This window comes from Falco peregrinus, chromosome 4, assembly GCF_023634155.1.
Source record: "Falco peregrinus isolate bFalPer1 chromosome 4, bFalPer1.pri, whole genome shotgun sequence".
In the NCBI taxonomy this organism is placed as follows: domain Eukaryota; kingdom Metazoa; phylum Chordata; class Aves; order Falconiformes; family Falconidae; genus Falco; species Falco peregrinus.
The window spans coordinates 114991880-115016783 of record NC_073724.1 but is presented as its reverse complement, the minus strand read 5'-3'; the positions used below and the strand labels follow the sequence as shown (position 1 = coordinate 115016783).

At 42.8% G+C, this 24904-nt stretch overlaps 3 protein-coding genes across 18 annotated transcripts in view; 2 read left to right on the top strand and 1 right to left on the bottom strand.

Moving 5' to 3' along the window:
* Window positions 1-21: 21 nt before the first annotated feature.
* CREBZF (CREB/ATF bZIP transcription factor) lies at window positions 22-9123 on the top strand. 4 transcript variants are annotated; one of them, XM_055801323.1, is made up of 4 exons: window positions 22-1047; window positions 1709-1786; window positions 3136-3206; window positions 8991-9123. In XM_055801323.1, the coding sequence occupies exons 1-2, from the start codon at window positions 122-124 to the stop codon at window positions 1755-1757; spliced, it is 975 nt and encodes a 324-aa protein (XP_055657298.1). In that variant the 5' UTR covers window positions 22-121; the 3' UTR covers window positions 1758-1786; window positions 3136-3206; window positions 8991-9123. The 4 variants fall into 4 exon arrangements, with proteins under 4 accessions (XP_055657298.1, XP_055657297.1, XP_055657301.1 ...); XM_055801322.1 differs by lacking the exon at window positions 8991-9123 and having other exon boundaries at window positions 3136-4174; XM_055801326.1 differs by lacking the exon at window positions 8991-9123 and having other exon boundaries at window positions 22-1129; window positions 3136-4174.
* Window positions 8145-15635, bottom strand: LOC101917793 (transmembrane protein 126A). Of its 5 annotated transcripts, none has more exons than XM_027779446.2 (6): window positions 15484-15635; window positions 15040-15228; window positions 13072-13196; window positions 9663-9856; window positions 9006-9120; window positions 8145-8408 (listed from the first exon to the last, which is right to left on the bottom strand). In XM_027779446.2, the coding sequence occupies exons 3-6, from the start codon at window positions 13185-13187 to the stop codon at window positions 8201-8203; spliced, it is 633 nt and encodes a 210-aa protein (XP_027635247.1). In that variant the 5' UTR covers window positions 13188-13196; window positions 15040-15228; window positions 15484-15635; the 3' UTR covers window positions 8145-8200. The 5 variants fall into 5 exon arrangements, with proteins under 5 accessions (XP_027635247.1, XP_013150523.1, XP_055657303.1 ...); XM_013295069.3 differs by having other exon boundaries at window positions 15040-15233; window positions 15484-15631; XM_055801328.1 differs by having other exon boundaries at window positions 15040-15220; window positions 15484-15624.
* Window positions 15636-15642: 7 nt separating this feature from the next.
* Window positions 15643-24904, top strand: part of DLG2 (discs large MAGUK scaffold protein 2) — a 1040329-nt gene continuing 1031067 nt past the window's right edge. For 7 of the 9 annotated variants that reach the window (XM_055801300.1, XM_055801304.1, XM_055801302.1 and 4 more), the window contains exons 1-2: window positions 15643-15912; window positions 16634-17704. In XM_055801300.1, coding sequence (XP_055657275.1) covers window positions 17686-17704 — 19 coding nt within the window. In that variant the 5' untranslated portion in view covers window positions 15643-15912; window positions 16634-17685. Of the gene's footprint in view, window positions 17705-24904 lie in introns of all 9 variants that reach the window. The other 2 variants (XM_055801296.1, XM_055801295.1) reach the window with 2 other exon arrangements.

Sequence of the window (24904 nt, the reverse complement as noted above, 5' to 3'; positions counted from 1 at the left end):
CCGCCCCTCTCAGCGCGCCGCTTCCCGACAGGCACCGCGGCGGGAGCGCCGGGCCGCAGCCGCGCGCCGCTCTCCTCAGGCGCCGTCCCGTCCCGCCGGGCCCCCGCCCGCCGCCGCCGCCATGCGCCACAGCCTCACCCAGCTGCTGGCGGCCTCCTCCGGCGGAGCCAGTGCCTCGGGCGCCGTCTGGCCGCTCGCCGGCGCGGGGCAGGCCCCGAGAGGGCGGGATGGCGGCGGGGAAGGGGATCCGGGCCCCGCGCGGCCCAAACAACAGCAGCCGCCGCGGCGGGAGGCGGGCGCCTTGGAGCCGCGGCGGCAGGAGAAGGAGCCGGAGGCGCCCGGTGGCCCGCTGGAGGTGTGGGAGCAAGAGGACTGGTTCCCGGGGCTGGAGCTGGGAGACCTGCTGGAGGCGGCCCGGCCGGACTGGGACCTGGACGCGGAGCTGAGCGGCTGCTTCTGTGGGGAACCGGAGCCGCTGCCCGCGCTGGGCCAGGGTCAGAGGCCGGCGGCGCCCGGGCGGAGGAACGGCGGGGCTGGGAGCCGGCTGAAGGCGGCGGCGGCGGCTCGGCTGAACCGGCTGAAGAAGAAGCAGTACGTGCTGGGGCTGGAGAGCCGCCTGCAGGGCCTGGCTGCTGAGAACCGGCAGCTGCGGGACCGCAACCGCGGCCTGAGCCGCCGCCTGCGAGAGCTGGAGCGGGAGAGCAGCTACCTTCGGGCCGTGCTGGCTAACCAGAGCGCTCTGGGGCAGCTCCTGAGCCGCTTAGCCGGGATCCGCGCCGGCGGGCTGCAGCTCAGCACCAGCCTCTTCAGGGACACGGGCAGCCCCCGCCGCCATCACCACCACCTCCAGCCTGCCGGCGAGAGCAGCGACCACGACTACGCCCTGCCCAGCTCCCGGCCTCCCAGCCGGGAGGAGGCGGCGGCGGTGACGGAGGCGGAGGAGGAGTGGGCGGCCCCCGGCGGGATTTGCCTCCACGTGGACCGGGATCAGGTGTCGGTGGAGTTCTGCTCCATCTGTGCTCGGCGGGCAGCGGCCTCCTTCAAAATGTAGGGTCAAGTACCTGCTGCAAGTACTCGTGGGGTTCTCACCCCTAGGGGCCTCGCGTCGTGGCGGAGGAAGCAGGCGATGGTGCGGAGGAAAAGAATAAATACAGTGGTGATGGGGTGGTATTGGGGGAGATGCAGAGGAGGGGAACCTGGCACCTAAGTGGCCAGGGTAACGGAAAAAAAATATCTCTCGAACGGCACGTTGGGAGCCAGATGGTGGCCTTGGTTAAAGGTCACGTAAATCTGGCATGTGGACGGTAGTGGTCTGAGCCTGTTTGGCCTAAGAGTCGTGCAAGGCTGTGTACAGCAGTGCGGTAATTATCGTGCAAACTGACACGCGCATATACATGCAGAGGTGCCGCCAGAGCCCATTTGCAGCACTTGGGTGAAAAGATCATGCCGACCTGATGCATGAAGGTGTGCTCGGTTCCACTTCGCAGTTGCCAGTAACGATAACACTACCCGGTCTTGAGTCAGATAATGTCTAGCCTGCTTATCCTGAGGAGCCGAAAAAGCTTGCTTAGAAAACCAAACCAAAAACTTCATTATGACATCGTCACTGGACAGACTTAAGAAAATAGTAGTGATCGGCAAAAGAAAGCATGCATATAAAATTGTACTGCATCTCAGTTATACATTACTATTAAAACCTCTCTGACAGTTTCTCTTTTAGGTGCTTGCCCTGCCAGGCTCCGTTGTGTAGGGGTTAAAGAACAGTCGTTTTCCACCTCGCAACCTGGTAAGGATCAATATATTCCCATAATGCGGTATCGAACAGCTTGCTTTGCTTATGCCAGTCGTCTTGTAATGACTGGTTCAGGAAATGATTTCTCTGGTCCTTGGCCTACTCTGCCAAAATGTTGCTAGCTCTGGATGGTAACTAATAGTGAAAATTACAATCGCATCGTTCTAATTAGCTGTTTTCCTCCTTTTCCTGCTATGCACATAGTAGCCAATACATGAGCTACATTTTTAATTAAAAAATAACTGTTTATGCCGTTTGAAAAAGGAATTTTCTATTAAAGTATCTGATGAGCTGGAAAGGGAAAATACGCTAGTAAGGGGGATGTGACATTTACAGCCTTTTATCATAGGGGACTGTCGCAGAAGTGTTAAGTCATTTGCTTTTTAAATGGAAAAAGAAAAAAGAATTTGTGACCTGTTGGCTTAAAATACTGTCAAGTGTTAGGGATGCACGGTACCTTTTAAACAGTCCTTCTCTAGCTTGCTCTAATTCATGATGCGGGGTTTTGCCTGACTAAACAGAACCTGAGCGCTGGTTATATCTGTACAGTGGAATCCTAATGTAGAGGAGTCACTTTTTTGCATGGACCTCTAACGAGAATTGCGGTTTGAAGAATGCAGTGCATCGAAGTAACTCGTTACTTTAGCTTCCCATAAGTAAATCTTTGTGCCCATGCACACTGAAATTCCTGTGTTACTTCAAAGTAGCTTTAAATTTTAAGGATATTGCATGTGTATGCATGTGCTTAATTTTACTGTAGAGTTCTTAATTTAGCCTCTTACAGTACCGAGAAATCTATAACTTTATATAATTAAGCACAGTTTGGAGATGAGCAAATATGTGTCTTGAGGCTAATGATTTGAAAAATGCTCCATAATTGACTGAGATAGGAGGAAAAATAGTCTGACAAACAGTAGCGTGTGTTTTCTTGTACTAGTTAGTGTTTCTCCCTATCGCAAAAGTTGAGTGGGTTGTTTTTTCAGTTGTATTATAATGTTTAGGTTGTTTATATGTATGTCAGTTGGGGGAAGAAGGATTGTGAAAATTATAATATGTAAAGTGAGGTTTCACAAAGAATAGACTTGGCTAAAACAGTTTTATTTATTAACTTTTCTAAAAAAAGATTGTTTAGTGTTTCTGAAGTCTTGCTTACTAAAGCCTTAAATTTCATGTTTAAGGCTAAGTAGAAGGTGAAAGTGTTTGCTCCCAATCATTTGCTTTATTGGTGCTAGACCCTATCAAGTGTTCATCAGTATAAAAGGAGTTTGATTTTTCTTTGTGAAACATCACTGTATGATAAAGTATATGTGTATTTAGCATCCTTGTTTTTCTTTATGCTAAAGTGGATTCAGCTGTGTTGGGGCAGAAGAGACGGGACCAGCTGCTGGCCACATTTCCTGCTTTATTTTAAAAGGTAGTATAAGAAATGAGAATAAAGAGGTAACAGGGCTTTTGCTGTCTTTGGTTTTTTTTAAAGAAAAAAGGTTGAATGCTGGGATCATATACTGTCATCCAAGATGTATTTTTTTAAAATACAATATCCTATCAAACAGGTTTTACTCCACTGCGTGCAGAATTCCATCTGTTCAGGGTATATTGCCAGCACTAAAAGAGAATTAGTGGGATATGTGTTACCTTACACCTCTGTGGTGGCATCAACAGGACTGTTCAGTCTTAAATTGTGTAACCCTGCTGTAACTGGTAGGTTATACCAGTGCCACTGGAATCAGAGTTAATCATCAAGACATGTACTGACTGATACGCAAAATGGAAATAATTGAGTTAGATTCAATCTAGGCTCAATCTGCCTAGCTCAGACTTCATGAACATGCTTTATTTTGAAGTTTAATGTGCTTGATGAAAAGGAGAGACACTAATGTAGCAAGTATGGGATGTTACAATGGCATTTTTACAGTTTTTCTGCATAAAAGTGTTTTTTTAAGTTAACTTAAATATGCATTCTTTCTTTTTGCATTACTGCTAAACGGTAGGGGTCAGGGACATAGTTCTGTAATGAACCTGCACATCGCTCTAGTCATGAAACTACCTGTGAGCTGTGTCTGAGAGTAGCTAATTTTCTGACATGCAAAATGATGTATACTGGTACAAGAACAAGGTCAAGTCCCAAGAAAGTAAGTGGCTGCAGGCATTTCTAGTGCCTACTGAATCATATTTAAACCAAATAGAGGGGAGGAAGTTATCTGAAACTCTAACCAACTGTACTATCTGTATGGTGTATTATTAATGTAGCTTTTTGAAGTGGAAGCCTTGAAATGACATAACTTAATACTTGAAAATATATTGTAAATGTTTCTTTGTAATTATGTGCCATCCAGATAAGAATACGATATCATAATAAAATCAGACTTGTTGATCTTTCAATTTATGGGCTCAAATGTTTTTTCATCTTTTTTTTTTCTCATTAATGCCTTACTTTTAAGTGAGTGGTTCTTTACATGAAACAGGAAAACAGAAAGGGGAAGATGCTGTTGCTGCTGTCTGTGTGGGTCATCAGTTGGAAAATAAGATAAAAGAGATTGGGGTATGCAAGAGAAATGTTCTTCCTCCTATTTCAAGTTAATTCTGTGGTGAGGACAAAACAAAGACATTATTCCTCGAACCAAAGATAGAATTGTACTTTGAGAATCACCTTGTATTTTACAGTTGTTTTTCCTTCTTAATATTTTATTGATGTGGAATCGCGGAGGAGTAGAATACTTGGGTAAACGCTTCCATGGTCTATTGGCATCTTTGTCCTTTCTGTCCCATTTGTAGGTTCTGAACTTTGATGACTGGTTAATAATGTGCTGTTAAACCATAATCTTTCATCAAACTGTTATTTCCACAGTGAACACTGGAGTGAGGGTAACAGAAGGTTTGAGGGTGCTGAAAGGACAGAACACTTCTAAAGCTCCAGACTGAGCCATGCACTGTACTCTTTAATTTCTGTTAATCTTAAATGCTTTATTTGTAGTGAGCAGTTTAAAAGAGCATGCTGGCTTTCTAGCGCCCAGGCATTCTAGGGAAAGTAGTCTGCAGCTTGATAAAAAGCAACATTTCACAACATTGTTTCAAAATTTAAAAGCATACTAGCAGGCTCCGCCTTTCTGGCCTCCAGTTGTAGAAAATGCCCTGTTCAGCATTGAAATTTGTGTGCATTGAACTGTACGTACCACAGAACCAAGTGCCATCAGTGTTAAACTGCATGGCTGTGTTACCTTCATTTTCCAGTATTTCTCCACCCTGCAGTTGCTTGAAGACTATTTAGCATTTAAATAAGAAACAATTTCATGCTCAGTTCTGTGTTAGTCCTTTACAGTTTGATTCCAGTGCTGTGAGTCTTTGTAGCATTCTAAATTAACTTCTCTCCTCTGAAGAGGTTAGCACCTGCGAGGAGAAAACAAATCAGTGTTGCTGCAATCCTAGCTGCCTGGAGAGATGACAGAAGAGTAAATGTAGGGAACCATATTCTAACGCTTGGCATCTTTTGGTACTTCCAGATGATCAGATTTCTCATGCCACTTGTCAAAACTGTAATCAGTTTTCCCTGTGAAACCAGATCTTTGGCAAAACACGGAGGCCTTTTTTAATTTATCAGTTTAAAAAACCCTAACATTTTCTAGAACTTGTAGTTAAAGAGGTTTTTCTGATAGAATCAGCAATACTCTCTTTATAGGCTTGTATTTGCTGTTAGTTGGACTGTAAATACCTGAAGGATATATTAGAGTTGTTCAAATGGGCTGTTTAAAGAACACCCTGTGTAAGATTGCACATTGACAGTAGCCAATTCTACAGTTTTTCACCCAGTTTTAAGTGGGATACATAGATTTGGAGAAATCTGCCTTTGCCCACTAGCAGGAGGATGCCAGGAGCTGGGCAGGGTGCAGGGGAAATGAGGGTGTCATTTGCAGAGGGCTGTGAAATAGACTGTAATGCTGAGATTTAGCATCAAAAATGGTACATAGAGAAGATAAAATCAGCTTTTTTTTTAGTATTTCTGCTGATTCTTAATTATAGCCAGTCACTTGACATTCTTTTGGCAGTACTTTAGACCTGGAGTAGTTAAAAGCCCATTGCTATAGGTTAGGTATTAGAGACATGCATTCTTCTAAGAATGTAAAAGTTGTTGCTGTGATATGTAGTCTGTACCCAGCTTTTTTCTACTAAAATGGTAGAAGCAGCTAAAAGCTGTTCTAACTCAGATTTTCAATCGGGGAGACTGTGTTTGCAAGGGGTTTGTTACAGTTGGTAGGAGGCCCAGAACTGGTGTAAGCTTGTCCTTTGGCTTCTTGAGAGTTGTAGCACATATGTCGTATACCATGTCTGAACCAGAGAACAGAAGGAGCGTTTCCAGATCCCCATGAGAGCGCTCCTTCACACGCACGCATGCTAAGAGCTCACTGACAGCGTGTCCTGCTTAAGTTTGCAAGTTTCAGTCTTTTAACTTGTTTTTGAGATTTTTTTTTCCCCCCAGTTGTTTAAGGAGAACTATACAGGGTCCATTTCAAAAGTTTCCTTTTTTATAAATACAACACCTTTTTTTCCCTAAGGAGTGTATAGGTGACCTCTGACATGACCGATGCTGAACACTTCAATACATATTTGCAATTTGTGTATTCATTGGTTATGCTGGAAACAAACATTGGTCTTAGCTACTTAGTAAAAACATTGAGGGAATGTGATTATTTTTCTTATGTCCAGTCTTCGTCTTTCACCCCAAGAAATTAGTGTCTAAAAAAATGTGGTTTCTCCAAATCAGATTATTAAGTATCAGAGCATGCATTTTGATTACTGAGAATAATTATCACTTTAATTGATACCAAAATGAAGATAGTACACGGAACAGAAGATGGTTTTGAATCTTGCACTTCGAAAAGCACTGGGGTCTGTTTACAGTATCTTACCTGTATCTTGTTAAATGCTTGCAATAATCACTGAGCCCTTTGCTTTCATTCGTAAAGAAACTATACTATTGCAAAGTAATAGTTCTAATTTATGTTTTTATTATCACAGGGAAGCGGTTCTGTTGGTTAAAGTCTGATGACTTCTGGAGATACTGTAACTGCCTGTCTTGTAAAATACTTGCTCTGTGAGGATCTCTCAAGTGGGGGTGATTAAGGCAAGGGGAAGATGTCTGTTTTGAGGCAGAGTAGTACAAGAGCACCAGAGCACCACACAATACAGCAAGACTTTGAACTAAGGAAAACTAAACTAACTTTACAGAACAACCGCTGCGGAGGTAGCCTGTCTTTGCTGCTTCCCTGTACAAATCAGGCTGCTACTCCTGGTTACAGAGAAACAGAGTGCATGGTACTCCTGCTGTAACAACAGATTGTTAGGAAGAAGTAGACAAATGTGATGCGACTCCTTTAATACACTTTTCAGCAGTGCTAGACCATAAATTTTAAACCAATTCAATTATAGGGCTCAATGCTGAATTCTTAATTCTCATGAATAAATATTTCTGTGTTTATCTCGGGGATACTAGAATTTTGTTGAAGTATACATGACTCTTAACCAGTAATCCTACAGGTTTTACGGTTAAGACCATACGTCAGATTGAGATGATTGCTTCTGTAAAAAATTCCCAATTTCATTCTTAAACTGCAGAATACACTGAAGATACCTCATGCAGCAGGAAAATTAGTAATTTATATTGCTCTAGAACATAGTCGCCAATGTGAAGACAAGCCTGACTCATAAATGTTACTCTAGACCACTAATCTTAAAACTAGAGGTAGCTAAAATACCACAGGAACAGCACCAGCCATGTGAGGCCACTCAGCACAGTTTCTTGCTTCAGAAAAAGACTTAATTTCAAGGCAAACCGGTTAGAAGGACAAAGTGTGTTTTGACGAGATTTTTTTGTGGTTGTTTGATACATATGCTGGGATGTCTGACACTAGTATGACTCCTGATTGCTCTGTGATGATCGTGTTCTCTACAGTGTGCAGTGTGACCCTTGTAACAGCCCAAATGGGGCAATCTTGTGACAGAAATTCTGTGCTAGCAGAATGGAGAAATGTTCAAGGAGAAAAGCAGTCAGATTTTGAGGAATCTCTAGAAAAACCTTGCCTTGACACCCCTCTCCCCCTTTTTTAAAAAATCACTGTGGTTTGCATTATGAAGAAAAAACATATATACAGCTTCTAAAAGATGTGGCATCACCTTAGAGCCAAACATTAAGCAGTTTTTTCCCCTTTCCAAAGAAAAACACCTGTCCTTACAAAGCTGTTATTCATTCAGATGTATACACAAAGCTGGACATAATGAAAAACTTACCTTGCATTTACGTTCAGAACTGAAAAGTCTTAACTTTGTTTTTCTATTAAAAAAGACAGCAAGCAACAACTTCTTTCTTTGTTTATTATGGTTACTTATCCAAGGCAATTGAAATGTTGCTTAATTTCATGCTTCTAGCTCTTCGGGATCCCTGCTGCTAGTGTTCATCTGCTGCAGGATTTTGACATATATTCCATGATGTTTAGTGGCAAGATACAATCCAGTTAGAGCCTGCACAAGTACAATCAAACTCATCTTTCTAAAGACAGGCCGAGCAGTTGTGAGCCAGTAGCGTAATAGATTTTCTTTCCCTGGTAAGGGAGATGAAGAATACCTAAACAACATAAACAGGAGTAGAAACTTATTTTTTTTTTCCATCCAGTTTAGGTGTCGAGATTTAACATTAATTAGAAATACTTAGGTAGATATTCATTCTCTCCTTCCTCTCCTAAATTAAGCTCACCTGGTGGTACTGAGCTGTCTGGATTAAATGCTGTAAAACATGCTGCCCATGTACTGAGTTCTCGCCGCCCCCTCACTGTGCTCTGGGCTAATCCACAGAATTACGCCTGCCGGGGAGCAGTGAGGTTCCCCAGCTGAGCAGCACTAAGCAGTGATCTTCACTGCCTGGCAGGACAGCAGCCACGATTTCACAATCCCAGGCACATCACAGGCGGCTTCTAAGGTTCCAGCTACACACAAGTGCTTTACAGTATATCGGTTCGCTGATCTTGTTTCACTTCGGAGGCTTGGTGTAGCTCTTAAGAACTTTGCCTTGTAATTAGATGACCTTAATGTAAATCTCCTTCTGCGTACTAAGAGTCTATGAGAAGCTAGGTGTGCGTAGACTAAAAATCCACAGAATTTAAACTGAGAACTGAACAACTGACCAACAAATCCATTTCACTTGTTGCAGGTTAATAAGACGTACCTGGCTGCAAGGCTTGCGTTCAGGGGGAGAGCCAGCAAAACAGGATAGAAGCCACCTATGACAGCCCCTGTTAATCCTCCTCTGACCACAGCGCAGACCTCACAGTTTAGGTCACCTGCACGACAAAGTATTTTACTGTCAATACCCACAGAGCTCCATGTCGATTTGTAAGCTGCGTGCAACAATATGGAAACAGGCACTTGACAGAAATGGCCCAGCTGTACAGGTATGCAAGAAATACTGAAAGAAGGACTCTTCCTTTTGCCAAGAAATCCAATCTCATTCCAACCTGTGAAGAATCTACCACTCCAAAGCTGACATTCAAATGAAATCATGCCGATGGGGAAACTGAATTGCTTTGTTGCAGCCACTTTTATGTGACTTTGAGTGAAAAATGCTAAAAATAAGTGATGTGTAAGAGAATTTTTTTTAAACATACCTAGATAAACATATGTATAGCCTTTTCCATTCAAATTCAACTCCCTGCTGCCCAATGCATTAGATCATGTTTTTCAAACCCTGCTTTACAAATTGAGGTTTTTCAAGACCACAACAGTTCAAGATCACTTTTCTGCAGAGAAGAAAAGCTCCTCTAGTGTTACATTGTGTACAGAAAGCAAATCCCTTTTGAAAACAAGAAGGAAGGAGTTTTTTTACCTGAAAATACAGGCTCACGCACAAAAACTTCATAAAACGCTGCTGTTGAAAGAAATGGAATAATAGCCATTGGCAAAGAAGACACGAAGGAAGCCTTTCTGACATGCAGAATGTTCCTGAATAAGGTATTTGCTGCTATACCGCATAAGCTTGAATTTGCTGCAAGGAAGTATGTTCCGTGATTACAAACGTTCCTGCAAAAGTAGGAAAATTGCTTCAGCAATTGAGAACTGTGAAAATGTTTGGTTTACTCGGTGCTACAATCCATTTTTGAATATCCTACAATAAGAGATAAAAGATCTAAGGCTCTCACTGGTGCAAAATGGAGAGTAACTGCTTTCAAAAGCAACCACTACCATCCTTCGCTATGCGCTCAAGTTCACGCACACCTCAAAAATGAAGTGATGGAAAGACTGAGAAGCCTTTTCTAAAATTATTATTTTTTTAAATGGCTAATGGAAACTTCATGAAACTTGTTCTCCTAATCAGCATGTTTCTAAAGAGATTTTCTGAAAAGAAATAAAAAAATATATGAAATCACAGCTGGCTTCTGTAATCAGCCTTGTTTCTAGCCTGCTTACCCAAAAGTATAAATGAAGTTCCAACATAAGAGCTTACAGAACAGATCAGGTGGGACAACTATGGCAACTGAGATTTTACAATAACGATCTCAGCAGCTGCTGGCAGATCATTTGTAGGGATCCTGTAGGCTGAAGGGCTGTGGGCCTTCCTTGCATGCATAGAACACATGAATTTAAAATCCTACCTTGCTAGGAGGTTACGCTAGTTAAAGGCTACAGAAGTCCAACATACTGGTTTACAGAACTGGAGCTTCTGTTTTTTCCCTTAATAACAGAGGGACTGGATTCCGTTATCTACTACATTTTTAACATACTGTTTGGAGCAGCTACTCCTGCTGCGATCTGCAATATGGTGAAAGCAGAATAGAACAGTCTGGTCAGAGATAGTCAGCATTTAATATCTTGACAAACAGTTCCCATTTGAGTACATTCCATCACAGCAGGTAACTCAAGAGAGGGAACGGGAAAGCATGCCAGTTTTTCAAGCCTGATGAACAGTTTGTGATTTATGTCATTTGACTCACCGAAGGAAGCTGTGCATTATCTTTAGCGTTATACCTGGCACAGTCAGTTGATTAGTGGAAACAACTCTTTGCTTTGAGTTTCCACAAATCCAGAATTCCAGAAATGACAACTATTGCCAGGGAAAGCAATTAACTGGAAGGCACACCGATCCTGATGCTGTGCCAGTATTATTATGTTAGAAGTGTATTTTAAAATGTGTCACAAGTTGGATTTATCACTAAAGCCCCCCCCCAAAATAAAATGCTTAACTGGTCACAAAATTTATGCTAGACCAAATGTCATTGATTTGCAAAATTATCAAACGTGACAATCTATAAACCATTTAGCTAAAATACATGATTTTAAAAAATATACCTACTTAAAATTCTTCTGCATTTTAGTGCTTGGAGTAACATTAAGCACTGACCCAATCATACAAGAAAATACTTCTAGAGATGTAGATGCTAATCTTGCAAAACTGAAAACATTAAAAACTAATGACATCAGTGACACCAACTATTCCTCATTCTGAGTAGGAAAATACTTTCATTCGTGGTACATACTAGATTTTCAAACCTGAAAATAAACTACTAACAATTCTGATGCTGAACAGCTAAAAAACTTCACTGGTTAGATATCTCTCTTGACCTTATTTAAGAGCCAAGTTTCTTTTTTTGTGTTTTGTGTTTTGTTTTAAAAAGAAATTTGTTTTTCATATCACCATTCTCCCAATACTGGATGTCTTTCACAGAATGTCCCCAGAGCAGTTTCGGCAAACCAGCCTTTTCATTCTGTTGGTACGTTTACAATCAGACATTGAAATGCATTTGTGCATACACATAAATACGGAGGATCCATATGAAAATCTAGGAATATGTAATAAAAATAATAATTCAACAATAAAATTTAGCTATATAAAATATAAAAAAATGTATAATAAAAAAAATATTTAAGAATCCAAAAGAGAGCAAATTAATGTACCCAGAAGCAACAGAATCTACTCAGGCATACTGATGTACAGAACTGCTACACTGCACAAAAGGAAAGAAAGGGAGAAAGATGGAAGGTTTCTGTTTTGGGTTTTTTTGTTGCTTTTTTGTTGTTTGTTTGGGGGTTTTGTTTGTTTTACACACTAGCTCCCTAGTGTTAAAAACGAGCTTTGGCAAACAGGAACTCTCAGTCTGACTGCAGCATGCTTCCTCTTCCCTTCCAGCCATCAGTGACCTGCCCTTCAGATATATAAACTTAAAAGTCCTGCCAGAGCAGTTTCAAATAGAGGTGCATGTCTCTGGCAACTATTTCTTTCCAAGGCCCAGCAGTCCATAAGTACTATGGCTTCTATCAAGATGTTACCCCATCGCTGATGTATCTGCCTCCCGCTCAGCTCCCCAGCTCTTCTGGGGGAGAAGAAGCGGTCTAAGTTGAATGTGAGGGCAGCAGTTCCTGCACAAAGCTGCACCACTGACTGTAACAGGAGGGATAAAGCCTTGGTGCTTTTCTTTGTCACTTGTGTGGGGAGGCCCTGTGTTACTACCAGCAGTTTGTTTAGCCAGCAATTTAATCCTATTTACAAAAAAACCCCACACAAAAAACCACAATAAAAGAAGCTTCTGATTACTCATAATGATACAGACTTTATCCAAGATGATACACGCATGCAAACGGCTCCTTACAGAACCAGCTCGGGTCCAGTAAGGTTTTGCAGTGAAATGCAGTATCACAAAACACAAAAAAGTGGTCTGTGAGGCCCAGAAAGTATTTAGTTGGTTTTGTGATGCACAGAATGCCACTGGTGAGCCTGCATGGCTCTGGCTGGCTTGTCCACCACCACCACCTGGATACCTGTCTCGCCTCCCTGAAATGGGGAGCAGTGCAGAACAAAATGCAGAAACCAGCAGGTTGATGCTCAGTCAGTTCTGGCCCCAGGCCAGCCCTTCTGGACACAAGATGACTCCTGCAGAATCTCAAGAGTGCATTGCCTTATGCTCTCCAACGCTTCTGTTTCCTAGAAAATTTATTAGCTTTAGCCCAGGACTGTATGAATGCTCAGAGCCAGTCAGGACTGATCAGCCATCCCAGAACCTCAAGCACTGGGGAGCACATGCCAGAAACCGGCTAAGCAGGACCAGAAATTAAAAGTGAACCAAACATATAAAAAAGCAAAACAAGTTTTCTGTTCTGGACAATAATAAGCATCTTCACAATTAAAATATTCTTATAACTGCAAGGAAGATTTGCAGTACAAGAGTAAGGGAAAAGTGAAGCCTCTCAAAAGACTTGAAATGCTCGATGCACTTATCTTCATTTATTTTACTAGCACTTACTGATCTGCTTTAGGAAGCTCATCGAGCATCTTTTGTATGACTTCCATCCGCTTAAATCTTTCCAAATATAGTCTCTGCTGCGGAGAATCAAGTTCAAGAAACTCTCTTCCTGTCATCTTCAAGTCCTGGATCATAAGGAACAAACAAACAAATGTAATCAAAGTTACACAGCCCCAGTATGTATCAAATAAACATTTAGACTCTTGCCACTATGCACAAATGCATTTCCTATTTTTCATGGCAGTTTTCAGATGCAAGGGGCACAATCCAGCTACAGAGGTCTATGATATTTACAACCTCATGAACCCTAACAAACTGCTTTCTTTAGTGATGTTGCAGCTATGGCTTGACAATTGCTTTAAGCCAACTTAAGTATTCGCTGTGATGAAAACAGACAGTCTCACCCTCCAGATACTCCTGCCTGAGCACCTCCAACCCTGGGGCCATACAGCAGCTTAGATCAGGAAGCACAGAGATGAAAACTGCTCAGAAGAACAATGGGCAGTGCACTTGTTTTTTCCAGCTGGATCACCTTCTAACACAATGATCCCTAATGCCTGCAGCACAAGGGAGGACATTAACTGAACTTTGGGCTTTTGGTAATATTGCAGGTTTAAATTGACTTAACCTTCAAACAGAACCATAAGAAAAAACCCCAAATAAATCCATACTTGGTAAAGATTTAAAGAAACCATGAAGATATCTACTCTTCTTTCATATTCCACAAATAAGGACTTTTTTTAATTGGTACTCTTAGCCAGAGACGTACATCAAGTGACAAAGCATACAGTTGTGTTGGGTTTGCGTGGCAAGGTTTTGGTAGCGGGTGGGCTACAGGGGTGGCTTCTATGAGAAGATGCCAGAAGTTGCCCCCATGCTGGACAAAGCCAGTGCTAGCCGGCTCAAAGACAGACCTGCCACCAGCCAAAGCTGAGCCCACCAGTGACACTGGTAGTACCTCTGGGATAACATAAATTTAAGAAGGTGGGGGGAATATGGCTGCTGTACAACAGCAACAGCAGCTGGAGAGAGGATACATGAGAGAAAAAAGTCTGGAGACACCAAGGTCAGGGAATAAGGAGGGGGAGGAGTCGCTCCAGTGGCTGGAGCACAGGCTCCCCAGCAGCCCACAGGGAAGTCCCCAGCAAGGCAGATTGTGCCCCTCAGCCCACGGGGGAGGGGCTCCCCCCCCCACAGACTGGGGAGAGCCCCATGCTGGGGCAGGGGGTGCCCGCAGAGGGCTGTGAGCCCGCGTGACAGCCCACACTGGAGCTGGCTCCTGGCAGGGCTTGTGGCCCTGCGGAGAGAAGCCCAGGCTGGGGCAAGTTTGTTGGCAGGGCTTGTGCCCCTGCAGGGGACCCACACTGGAGCACTCTATGAAGAACTGCTGGCTGGGGGAAGAACCCACAGTGGAGAAGTTCGTGTTAGACTGTCTCCTGTGGGAAAGACCCCGCATTGGAGCAGGGGAAGGACATGAGTCCTCCCCTAGAGGAAGAAGGAGCAGCAGAGACAAAGCATGATGAGCCGGCTGCAACCCCCATTGCTTGTCCCCCTGTGTTGCTGTCAGAGAAAAGGCAGAGAAATCAGGAGTGAAGTTGAGCCTGGGAAGAAGAGAGGGGTGGGGAGGAACATGTTTTAAGATTTGGTTTCACTTCTCATTACCCTACTCTGACTTGACTGGCAATGAATTAAATTAATTTCCCCACAGTCTGTTTTGTCCACAGTGGTAACTAATGAGTGATCTGCCTGTCCTTATCTTGACCCATCAGCTTTAACCATCCGTTTTCTCAGTGTCCTACTGATGGAGGGGGGCTCAGAGAGCGGCTTGGCAGGCACCTGGCAGCCAGCCAAGATCAACCCACTGCAACAGCTTTCGCTTAAACCTGGTATTTAGCCATTCAAATGCTTTTTCTAAGTGCCTTTCCCCAGAGGAAAGTTTCCCAGACCTACTCTGCTAGTCATACTTACCTTCAACGCCTTTTATAATCTGAAAGCTGCGTTCTAAGGCCTGTCTACAGGCTGGTGTTCAATTCGCTTCAGGCCCGGCGGGACGTGGGGGAGCGGGGAGCAGCAGGCAGGCCCTCACCCGGCACCAGCGGGCCTCTGCCTGCCGTGGGCCTCTCGCTTCTGTCCCGTCTAGGAGGAGGGTCTCCGAACCTGCTCTTGAGGTAAACCACAGGCATTACGCCATGAAGCTGTAGCGACCCGTGAAGTACGTGGGACCGGCCCTGACCCCCCCGCAGGTCGCTGTAAGGCAGCTGGAGGTTCCCAGCCCCCCCGGGGCCCGGTTCAGGGCAGAAGCTTTTACAGCGGGAGGCTGCGGCTCACCGCCCCCCCCTCTTCCCCCGATAGCCGTTACCAGCCGTTAGCGACCGCCGTTAACCCTCCAGGCGCCGGCCCCACCGCGCTCACCCTCCCGGCCTTCCCGCCGAGGCCAGGCTCCGAGCCGCACGACCTTGAGCCGCTCCCGCCCTCACCGAGCCGTGCCGCCGCTCCCGCCAAGGCGGCCCCACCGCCTACAACATGGCTCCTCCCACCTCACGGCCCCCGCATGGGCGCCGCCATCTTACCCGCTCACGTGACCCAGGGCTTCAGAGGACACCTGTGATTGGGCGTCCCCCGCCCACCAAGCATGGCGGCTTCCGATTGGCTGCGAGCCGCCGGGCGGGGGGTCAGCGCCCGGCCCGGTTGCTCGTTGCTAGGGGCGGCGGATGGCGGCGGTGGCGGCGGCTCCTCCATGGAGACGGGGCTAAGCGGGGACCCTGCAGCCGGCGGCCGGGACGCGGGGACTCCCCCTAGCGGAGCGAGGAGCCTTCGATGGGGGGAGGCCCAGTCCTCGGGGTAACCCGCTGACCCCCTCCCCTCACCCAGGCCTCAGCACCCCGCACCGGGCGCTGCCTGCGCGCCGCCCCCCCCTCCCCTCAGCCCTGCGCCCCCTTCCCGCTTGCCCCCCTCAGCCCCTGCATCGCCCCCTCCCGCCTGGCCGCCCCCTTCCCTCTCCGCCAGCCCCTTTGTGCTCCCCGTCCTGTCCCCATCTAGCCCCTCTCGTCCCGGTCGCGCCTCGCTCCGCCCCACCTCCGTCCCCTCCCTCATCCCCTCGGTTCCTGCCTCCTGCCTGTCCCTCGGCACCCCGGGGGATACCGGCCTCGCCCTGAAACCGAGCCCCGCTCCCCCCCTTCACCTGCACGCCACCCCGTCCCCCCAGCCGCCGAGGCAGCCCCCCCCCTCCGCCCCCCCCGCCGGTCCCGCTCGCAGCAGGCGGCAGCCCGGCCCCTTTGGGACGGGGAGAAGCGAGGTGGGAGGGGGGGGTCTCTGCTCGGAGGGGCGCGGGGGCAGATCCCGACTGTGAACATCAAAGAGCAAACCAGAGCCGTCCCCTTCACAAATTACAGTTTCCATCTCCTAAAGAAGAGGATGCAAAGCAAAGCCCTGTCATGTGCATCACAGCTCCTCATGCGGGGAAGGGAAGCCTTTGGAGCTTGTTCACCTTTTCCATACTTTTTCTTAGCGAGCTAGATGAGGAAAATCTATCCCGTTTCTGTTTCTCTTTTTGCTTTTCCAGAAAAAGGGGGAGAGAGAGAGAGGCTCGTATTGAAGCCAACCAGCTGCGCTTCTGAGTGGGAAACTCTGGACTGATCTCATGGCTTGCTTTTTATTTCATTAATACTTCATTATCTCTGAAAATGAACCTTTTGTGAAGCTCTTCTCCTAACTCTCCTTATTCCTCTTTCACGAGGTGGCTGCTGTGCAAGGGAAGAAATGGCACGAAGTAAATGACTCCAGTATAAAGCAATCTGCTTTGCCAAAGTGCCCAGTGAGCACTGTCACTTTAATAATTCCAGGTCAAGGGATTGCTTTCCTCATTTTCAATCCTCTCTTTTAATACATGGGAGGATCAGAGGGACATTAAAGACCGTAAGGCTGGGTGGCTTGCAGATAATAAATATGAAAGTGACTGGCCAGTGACTTCTGTTGGGTAAGAGGGTGATATCTGAACGCTGTTGTCTGGTGAGGAAAAAGGGACCTTTTCAGTCTGCTCTGTAGTCATCTAATACATAGCTAGCAAAATTCATTCAAGAAGTGAAAGAAGTTAAAGAGTCACTTTGGATTGGTTTTGTCTTCCTCCTTATTTGGATTATTTGGGCAGTTTTGTCCTGCAAATAGTATGTTTTTGAGCATGTACAGGTGGAATATTAAGACAGCTGCCTAGAGATGGACTGTGCCTTAATTGTATTACACAAAATATTTTAATTTTCAAACTTTGCTGCCAGAAGAGGAGTTATAATAAGGTTTTATATTGCCAAGGAACATTTCTCTTGTATTTTTATAGATTCAAATATATTTTAAAGAAATTGAGAACATCTTTTAAAAAAATCAAAAAGCTTTTTTTTTCCCCCCTTTTTTTTTCCTCTCTCATTTGTGGGAAGCATCGGAAGGCCAATACAAGAAAACAGCAAGTATTGATAGAAATGAAGATTGAAGCTGCATTTCTTAACTGAACTGTAAAAGTGTTTTGCAATAGATAGCCAGTTCCTGACCTCGCAAAGTTCCAGTAGTACATCGTTAATACCTGTAAATAAGTGCTTGCAACCAGATTCGGAAGTAGGAAGAAGAATGCCAGTCAAGAAGAAAGGTGGGCTATGAAGCTTCATATCTCATATTGCATCTTTGTTTTGTTAGATTGTTGTTTTCTAGTTCTTACAATTTCAAATTAAAAGTGTTTTAATGGGGGATTTAAATTGTTTTTCTTTTGCGCTGAAAATGGGAGAAAAATCTGTGCACTTACAACAATAATTTTTAAATGTATTTTTATGCTATGTTTTAAGACTTGTCATGTCAAATTTGGCCTCAAGTACTTATTTTGTAAAGATCAACCATCAGAGATCTTGAACAGACATCAAGAGAAAAGCTTGACATTTAATTTTGTGAGAAGCCTTTCTTACAAATGCTAATGAATTTTAAAAACATAGGTTTAGTCTATTATCTATTCTTTACATGTTTGGCGGATAAACATCAGCCATCAGTAGCAGCATAAATAAATAACAAAGTTTCAAGGCTAATTTTAAATAGAAGTTGCTACAGTTGTGTTTTGAAGGCAATTTGAAAGTGTTTTTTGAAAATGTGATTTTAGCTAACTTTAATTTCCACTATTTAATACAATGTAAAAGTACTGTCTTTATGATGGTAGTATGGCAGCATTTAAGAAAAGATAACCAGCCTTTTGATTTGCCCCTTCTCTCCTAAAGTTTGTGATTACAGCAGGTATAGAAGCAGCTTTGGAAATTGTGGTTTCCAGTGTCCAAACAAGAACTGGAGAATATACGAGGGCAAATTCTTACTCTGAAAACACTTGCAGACCTTAGGTTATTTCTGGTTCCTTGCAAATCCAACACCAATTTAAAATTTCAGAATATGCTAACAGAATAAATAGCGTATGAATCTTTTCTATTTGACTCATCTATCTGGATGTCCCTGGGTCTGATATATCCCTGGATCTGATGATACCAAAACGTGGGAGAAGGAGCAAAAAGTGAATGTTACACAACAGAAATGGGAATGTAGTTGATGTGACTACGGATTCTTTTCCTTGTAGGAATAACCCTTCAGTGTCAGTTATGAGTTAATATTTATTATGTAAATAACGATAAAGCCACACAGATTTCTAGAATTATTTTCATACAAAAAACCAATAAATGGGATTTTGTGACTGTATTTTAACATAACAGTGTATAAATGAATTTTCAAAACAGAAATATTTTGATGTATCATATTGTTATTCCTGTAATTGCTTACAGTTATGTGTAGTAAAGACGGGAATGAATATGGAGGAGTACCATCCCTTAGTAATTCATCCTGCTGTGTTGTAAATGTGTCATCCTGGTGTACTGGTGTGGCTTGCATACTCTACCTGTTTACAGAAGGAAAATTAAGACTGTCTTCATATTTTAAGTCTTAATCCTGAATTAGGTGACTTACACTAAGGATGTTTCTGTGCTGGATGTTGAGCTGTAATTCAGTTTCAAAATAGTTGCTGTAGGATTTTGGGGGTGAAATCTGATGGGCTCCTTTGTGCAGGAAGTTAGATTGGCAATCATAGTGGTCCCTTCTGGCCTTAAAAACCCGGTTTTCCTAGTTTTTTCAAGACAGTCTGGGTCAGTCTGAATGTACATCAAGGCTTTAATTTCTTCTTCTGTTTTATGAGGATATGTATTTTGACAATTTTAAGGTAGAAACCCAAGAGACCCAAATATCCTCCTTGAAATACTTTAAACTGTCACATCAGTCAGTGGACTGAAGTTTCCAGTGTGAATGTGTTTGAGTATTAAAAGGATATTGTTAAAAATGCATTTAAGCATGTAAATTGCAGGATTAAAAATGTTAGCGAATCAGCGACTTTATTATTATTTTGAATGACTTAATTTGTCTCGTTCATGCAATAGACTTTAACTTTCTAAATGTAATTAAAAGCATGCTGGCAGCTTGAAACATGCTACCATTAAAAAAAATAAATCTGCTTTTGTTACAAGCAATCTCTATTACTCCTGTGAATATTAGGGAGATTGAGGGTTCTTTTCCCTTGTCCCATCCCCCCCCCCGTCCCCCATTTATTTGCCTTATGCTTTTGACAGCACTTCATGTCTAACTGGTTTTGTATTTCTGTTGATGATTTATTTTCCCTTTCTGGTCTTGTATATTTGGGAGTTCATGCCCTACTGTCTTTCCCACCTGTGCTATCTGTAGAAATCTGAGTGGCATACTCTCTTCTAGGCTGGGCAAAAGTATGTAGTTCGGTAGCAGCATTAAGGACAGGATTATCCCTCTCTCTTTCAGCATTTCTTTATGTGTTGCTATTTTGGATTTGATCAAAATATTGCCCTAAAATCAGTTTTTACACAGAAACCTATAAAAGCAACTTTTAAAGTATCCTGATATTTATCACTGGAAGTCGTTACCAAACACTTCTTTCTTTGGCATTGACCGGTTGTGGGTCTTTCTAAAGAACAGTGAATGAATGCATTTTGAGAATTTGCCTTTGAAAGAGCTCTCACATCCAGTATTGGTCTTCAAATGTCTCATAGCTTTGGACCTAAATTAAACTTTACCTTACAGCTTGAAGTGATGCCTGCTCTCTTGCTTTTAAAAGTCTAGGCCTGTTTAGTCAGGGAAAAAATAATTTACTTAACAGTAAAACCATATAATTAGGAGGAAGCATTGATTTCTTATGCATGTGGAAAAAAAGGCTTGCTCCTGGTTCTGATCATGTTTGTGTCTGTATGTGATTGCCCTTGCCTGATGTGCTAGAGTGAACAGATTTTGTTTTCTTACTTCATTCTGGAGTGCAGTAAGGCTCCACGTTCCCAAGAATATTCACAGGGTTGGCATGCCTGCTGCCGGTGTCAGCAAAAAGACAAAAAAGAGAAGCAAGGCTGGAAAGGGAGAATGGAGTACGCTGCAGGCGCTGAGTGTGCTCCCTTTAGATAATTGTATGGATTATTGCACTACTGCTGCGTGATTAAACAAACAGCTATTCTCTTTGGCTTTTGGTCGCTCATCTTGCACTTAAGTACACTTAAAATTTTAAGTCTAACCAGACATTTGATTTTTAGTTGCAAAATTATTTGTTGGACAGTGCCATTTAGAAATGAATCGAGATGAAGAAATTTGAATAAATACATTCGTTATTTTCACTTAATTTTTACTTTACTTTCACAAACAAACTAGGATATGTATGAATACAACTATTTGTAACAAATTCATGGAACTTCTTGAGGAAAGCTTTGTTTCAAAGTGAAATAGTACTACCATACAGAAGAAGTGAGGTCAGGTTACTAACTGAAGTCATGGTTTTATGTGTTTATAGCTGTCTCCCTCCCTCCCTCCCTAAGTTACTTAGCAGAGTTGATTTCTGTTCACTGTAAGGGACTATATTTAGATCTGTAATTGCATGTATTTTGGATTCATCTGTGGAAGAGTTAAAGAGCATAAAATGTTACTGTAATTCATTCATGCCTTTCACAGTGATGGAAAGAACTAAATAACTCCATGCTCCTCTGTGATGGAGACCAGATTCCAGTTTTGGAGCCCTGCTTGTGATTCACACGGATAGCAGGAACACCTGCATCTAGATGCCTTGCTGCACATGTGCTTCTAAACTAACCCTGTCATCATCTTTACGCATCTAGTTATGTCTAAGCAGTCAGAGATGCTTGAATGTTGGGATTTACACTGCCCTCATCCCGCTTTCCGTCTCTGAGAGTGAGAGGAAATGTATCTTTAGCCAGATGAAACCTCTGGGCTGCTATTAATATCATCTTGACTCACTCAACCTTGTAGCCAGTTTATAAAGGCATGCTGATTGTGTTCATCATGGAATAATTTTTTTCATCATACCTCTAACATTAAGAAATGCTTTCAAGGACATGTTTTAATAAGCCTATCAGTGTCAAGAATCAAAAAGTCTCAATCTGATCCCATGCAGACCAACTTCTGTGCCATTTTGAAGGATCTGACAGACATGACTTAGGAGATGCTAGATATTTTAGTGGTAATGCTAACTTTATGTGGCTGCTCTGTTGAAAGGAAGGGGTCTAAAACCGACTCAGCGGAAACTTTTAAAGCAAAGTTCATAAAGGACCAGACAAAGCTAGCTCCCATTAATGCACTGGAGTTCTTCATGCCCTAAATCTCTTTACAACTAGCAACTTCTTTTTAGATATTAAAATTTAAATTTAGGATCATAACTTTTTGTGCCCAGAAATCTTAGTGAATGGAGTTGTCGGCAGGAAATCCAGCACGTATTGGAGATTTTTCTTTCCTGTTTACTTCTAGTAAGTCATTGGTATTACAGGCTTTTTGTCCTTGCAGTTGCTGAATAAATATTCTGAAATAAGTACATGGCTAAAAGGCCACATTTTCCCCTCCAAAACTGTTCAGCTATCCTTCAGTTTTTACACTGGGTGCAGTGCAAAGTTGTAGATCATGTTTACAGACTGTGGAAAGAATAATTTTAGACTTCCAAGGGTTAAAAAACCAAGTGGCAGAAAATTGCTATCTAAACTTTGCCAATTTTCACCATAAAGCTTTGATTTGAAGATGTAGCTGATTTTATGGCAGTAATCTTTGTCCAGCCACACATCATTTCCCCTGTGAGAAACAGTGAGATGCTTTGCACACAAAAGGACTATAGGAGCAGGCATTATACAGAACAAGTCTTTGTTGTGTAAAGGCAAGCTGCAAAGTGAAGTGGGCTCTGGACTCAAACTAGTGACATTTACATTATTTTTCCAGCTCCAACATTATTCTGCTATTTGTCAGATGTTTAATGCAGATCCATCCCATTTTAGTTGCCTTACCTGTGCAGGGTGCCCAGCTTGTCCTGGAGGGCTGCTTTGGTCAACAGAAAGAGATGCACCTTCAAAGGGCATTTTAACCCACCTAAGATCTCAATTGCCTTCTTGACAATTGTCATCTTCTCTCTCCCCATAGACCGTGGAGGGAACATAGGGTAACCACATTAACTCACTTGCCTCAGTTAGATGATGTCTCAGTCTCTCATAGAAATTCTAGTGGAAAAACCATCTCCTTATCTGAGATATTTATGACAGCTGACGTTGTGTGTTCTAAGAGTGCTATAAATTAATGCTATTCATTATTTTTGTGGGGAAAAAAGTGTTATAAATTATTGTACTGTTAGTCACTAGAACTGGAGGCAACCGTAGTGGTGGTACAGACACAAGAGGCAGCTGTGCATCCTCTCCTCCATTCCAGTTAAGTGCATATTGCACTCAGTAGAAGTAATGGTGTCTTGCATTATAAGCATTCTTTTTTTTTTTCCCTTCTCATCCTCTCTTCTTTCCCTCTGAATTTGTTCCAGATGGCCAAGTTAGATGTCAGAGGGTGACCACGGAGAGAAAGCTGAATTTGTAACTAGTGGCCAAATGGGATAAAAGATGATTTTGCAGTCCCTGCTTCAGCAAAATGAGGAAAATCTGCCTTGCTCAGATTTGCATATTTTCATCAGGTCATACCAGGTTCTTGCTTCTTACCAGTATTTAGGGTCTGTTTCACTATGGTATCTTCTTGTATTTACTGTAAATTAAAACAGACAACGTCTTTATAAAAATAAAGATCATGTTTTCTTTTGCCATATTCATCCGAGAAACAGCCAGTGAGTCTGCCTTGACATGATCGGTGATGACAGTAGTAACCAACGTACAAAATATGTGAAGAAACAATTTGCCTTTTAATGGCTGTGGTCTAGAGGACCTTCTGTGGCATTAAACTCTCTTACCAGGACAAATCAGTGCAAATGTCCTCAAGTCGTTTTTCACTTTTGGGATGAAGGGGTCAGCACTTTCCTCAAAATACATTTATCAGGGAATTGAATCATGTAGTTTCCTGGAAAGAGGGAATCTGGACAATTGATGGTTTTACAAACAGAAACCAGGATTTTATGTTTTACAATGCTCTTCTCGCCCCTGGCTGTATGGCATCTATCACATTATGCTGTAGTGGAATAATTCAAGTCACCTTCTAATTCAGTCCTAGGTGTTGTGTACTACAGTAATACTGCCTTGCAGATGGATGTCTGCTGTGCTTTTAACAAAAAAAACCCCACCCAAAGCACCACAAACAAATCCCAAACCAGACTTTGCAGATCTGCAGATTCAGTTGTTTAATGTCCAAAATGTAGAATTAATTTTCTGTTGTTGCCTGGAGGCACATGCTTTGTTTATTAACTCAGAGACTCCAGTATAATACAAAGGTTCTTAGATGAAAAATTCCAACATGAATGTGAGAAAATGTAAGACCATAATGTGTATTTTGGTAATAAATAAAGGCAATTTAATCTCATTCCTTTTTTTTTTTGCATCACTAGAAAGATGTTAGTGTTACTGAATTAGATCTGAATTTTCTTCATTCCACATTTTTTTCTTTCTTGTGATATAATACTTCTTTTGTATGAGTTTGGAAGTTACTTATTTCTGAACAGACATCTTTTTGTTAGCTTTCTGTGCCATTCCAGTTTTCACATTTATGTTAATTTTGATGTTGAATGTTCTCTTAAAGCAAAAAAAAATCTACCAAAACACTGCGGCTGTATTAAGTGTCTAACTCCTGGTTTCTACTCTTTCAGCAATACATCAAGTTCCACTAGTTTTGTGTATTACATACAGTTAGACTGTAAGCTCTTCAAAGCAGGGCTCTTTAATAGTTTTATAGTTAAGATGGCAATTTACATTTATTCTGCTGCACAAATAAGAGGTTTCCATTTGGTGCTACATCCTTTGGGGGGTTTGTGGCTTCATTTCTCATTCTGTCTTCATAGTTGCATTTTTGATTTAGTATTATCATTAATACACCTAGATTTGAACACTGTGACTCTTAAAAGGCAGAATCAAGACATTCAGGTAAAGCTACTTGTATTTGCAGCGTTTCTGTGGTTTTAGGAGTCTCAGGGCCCCAGAATCTGCTCGCTCTAGTGTCTGGGGGACAAACAATTTGTGTAGCAGGGTCACAAAATTTGAGAAAGGATCACTGAGAAGTGGGCCCAATATTACTTTCAACATGACTGGGAAAAAAGAGCTCACTGGAAAAAAGAATTGGCCCTGGTGGGATGAGCAGCTGATTCCCGCTGCTGCTAAAGCCCTTCTGTGGTCCTTGAAAAGAAGTGATGTGGTGGGAGGAATCCAGGTCCCAGAGTGAGAGCCACTGATAATGAAGAAGTAAGTGGACTCTTTCTTATTGTGGTAAAGCGTGACACATAAAATGAACAGATTATGCACTAAATACTAAGTATTTTTTCAAGATTTAATTGCAGTTTACTGGAAGG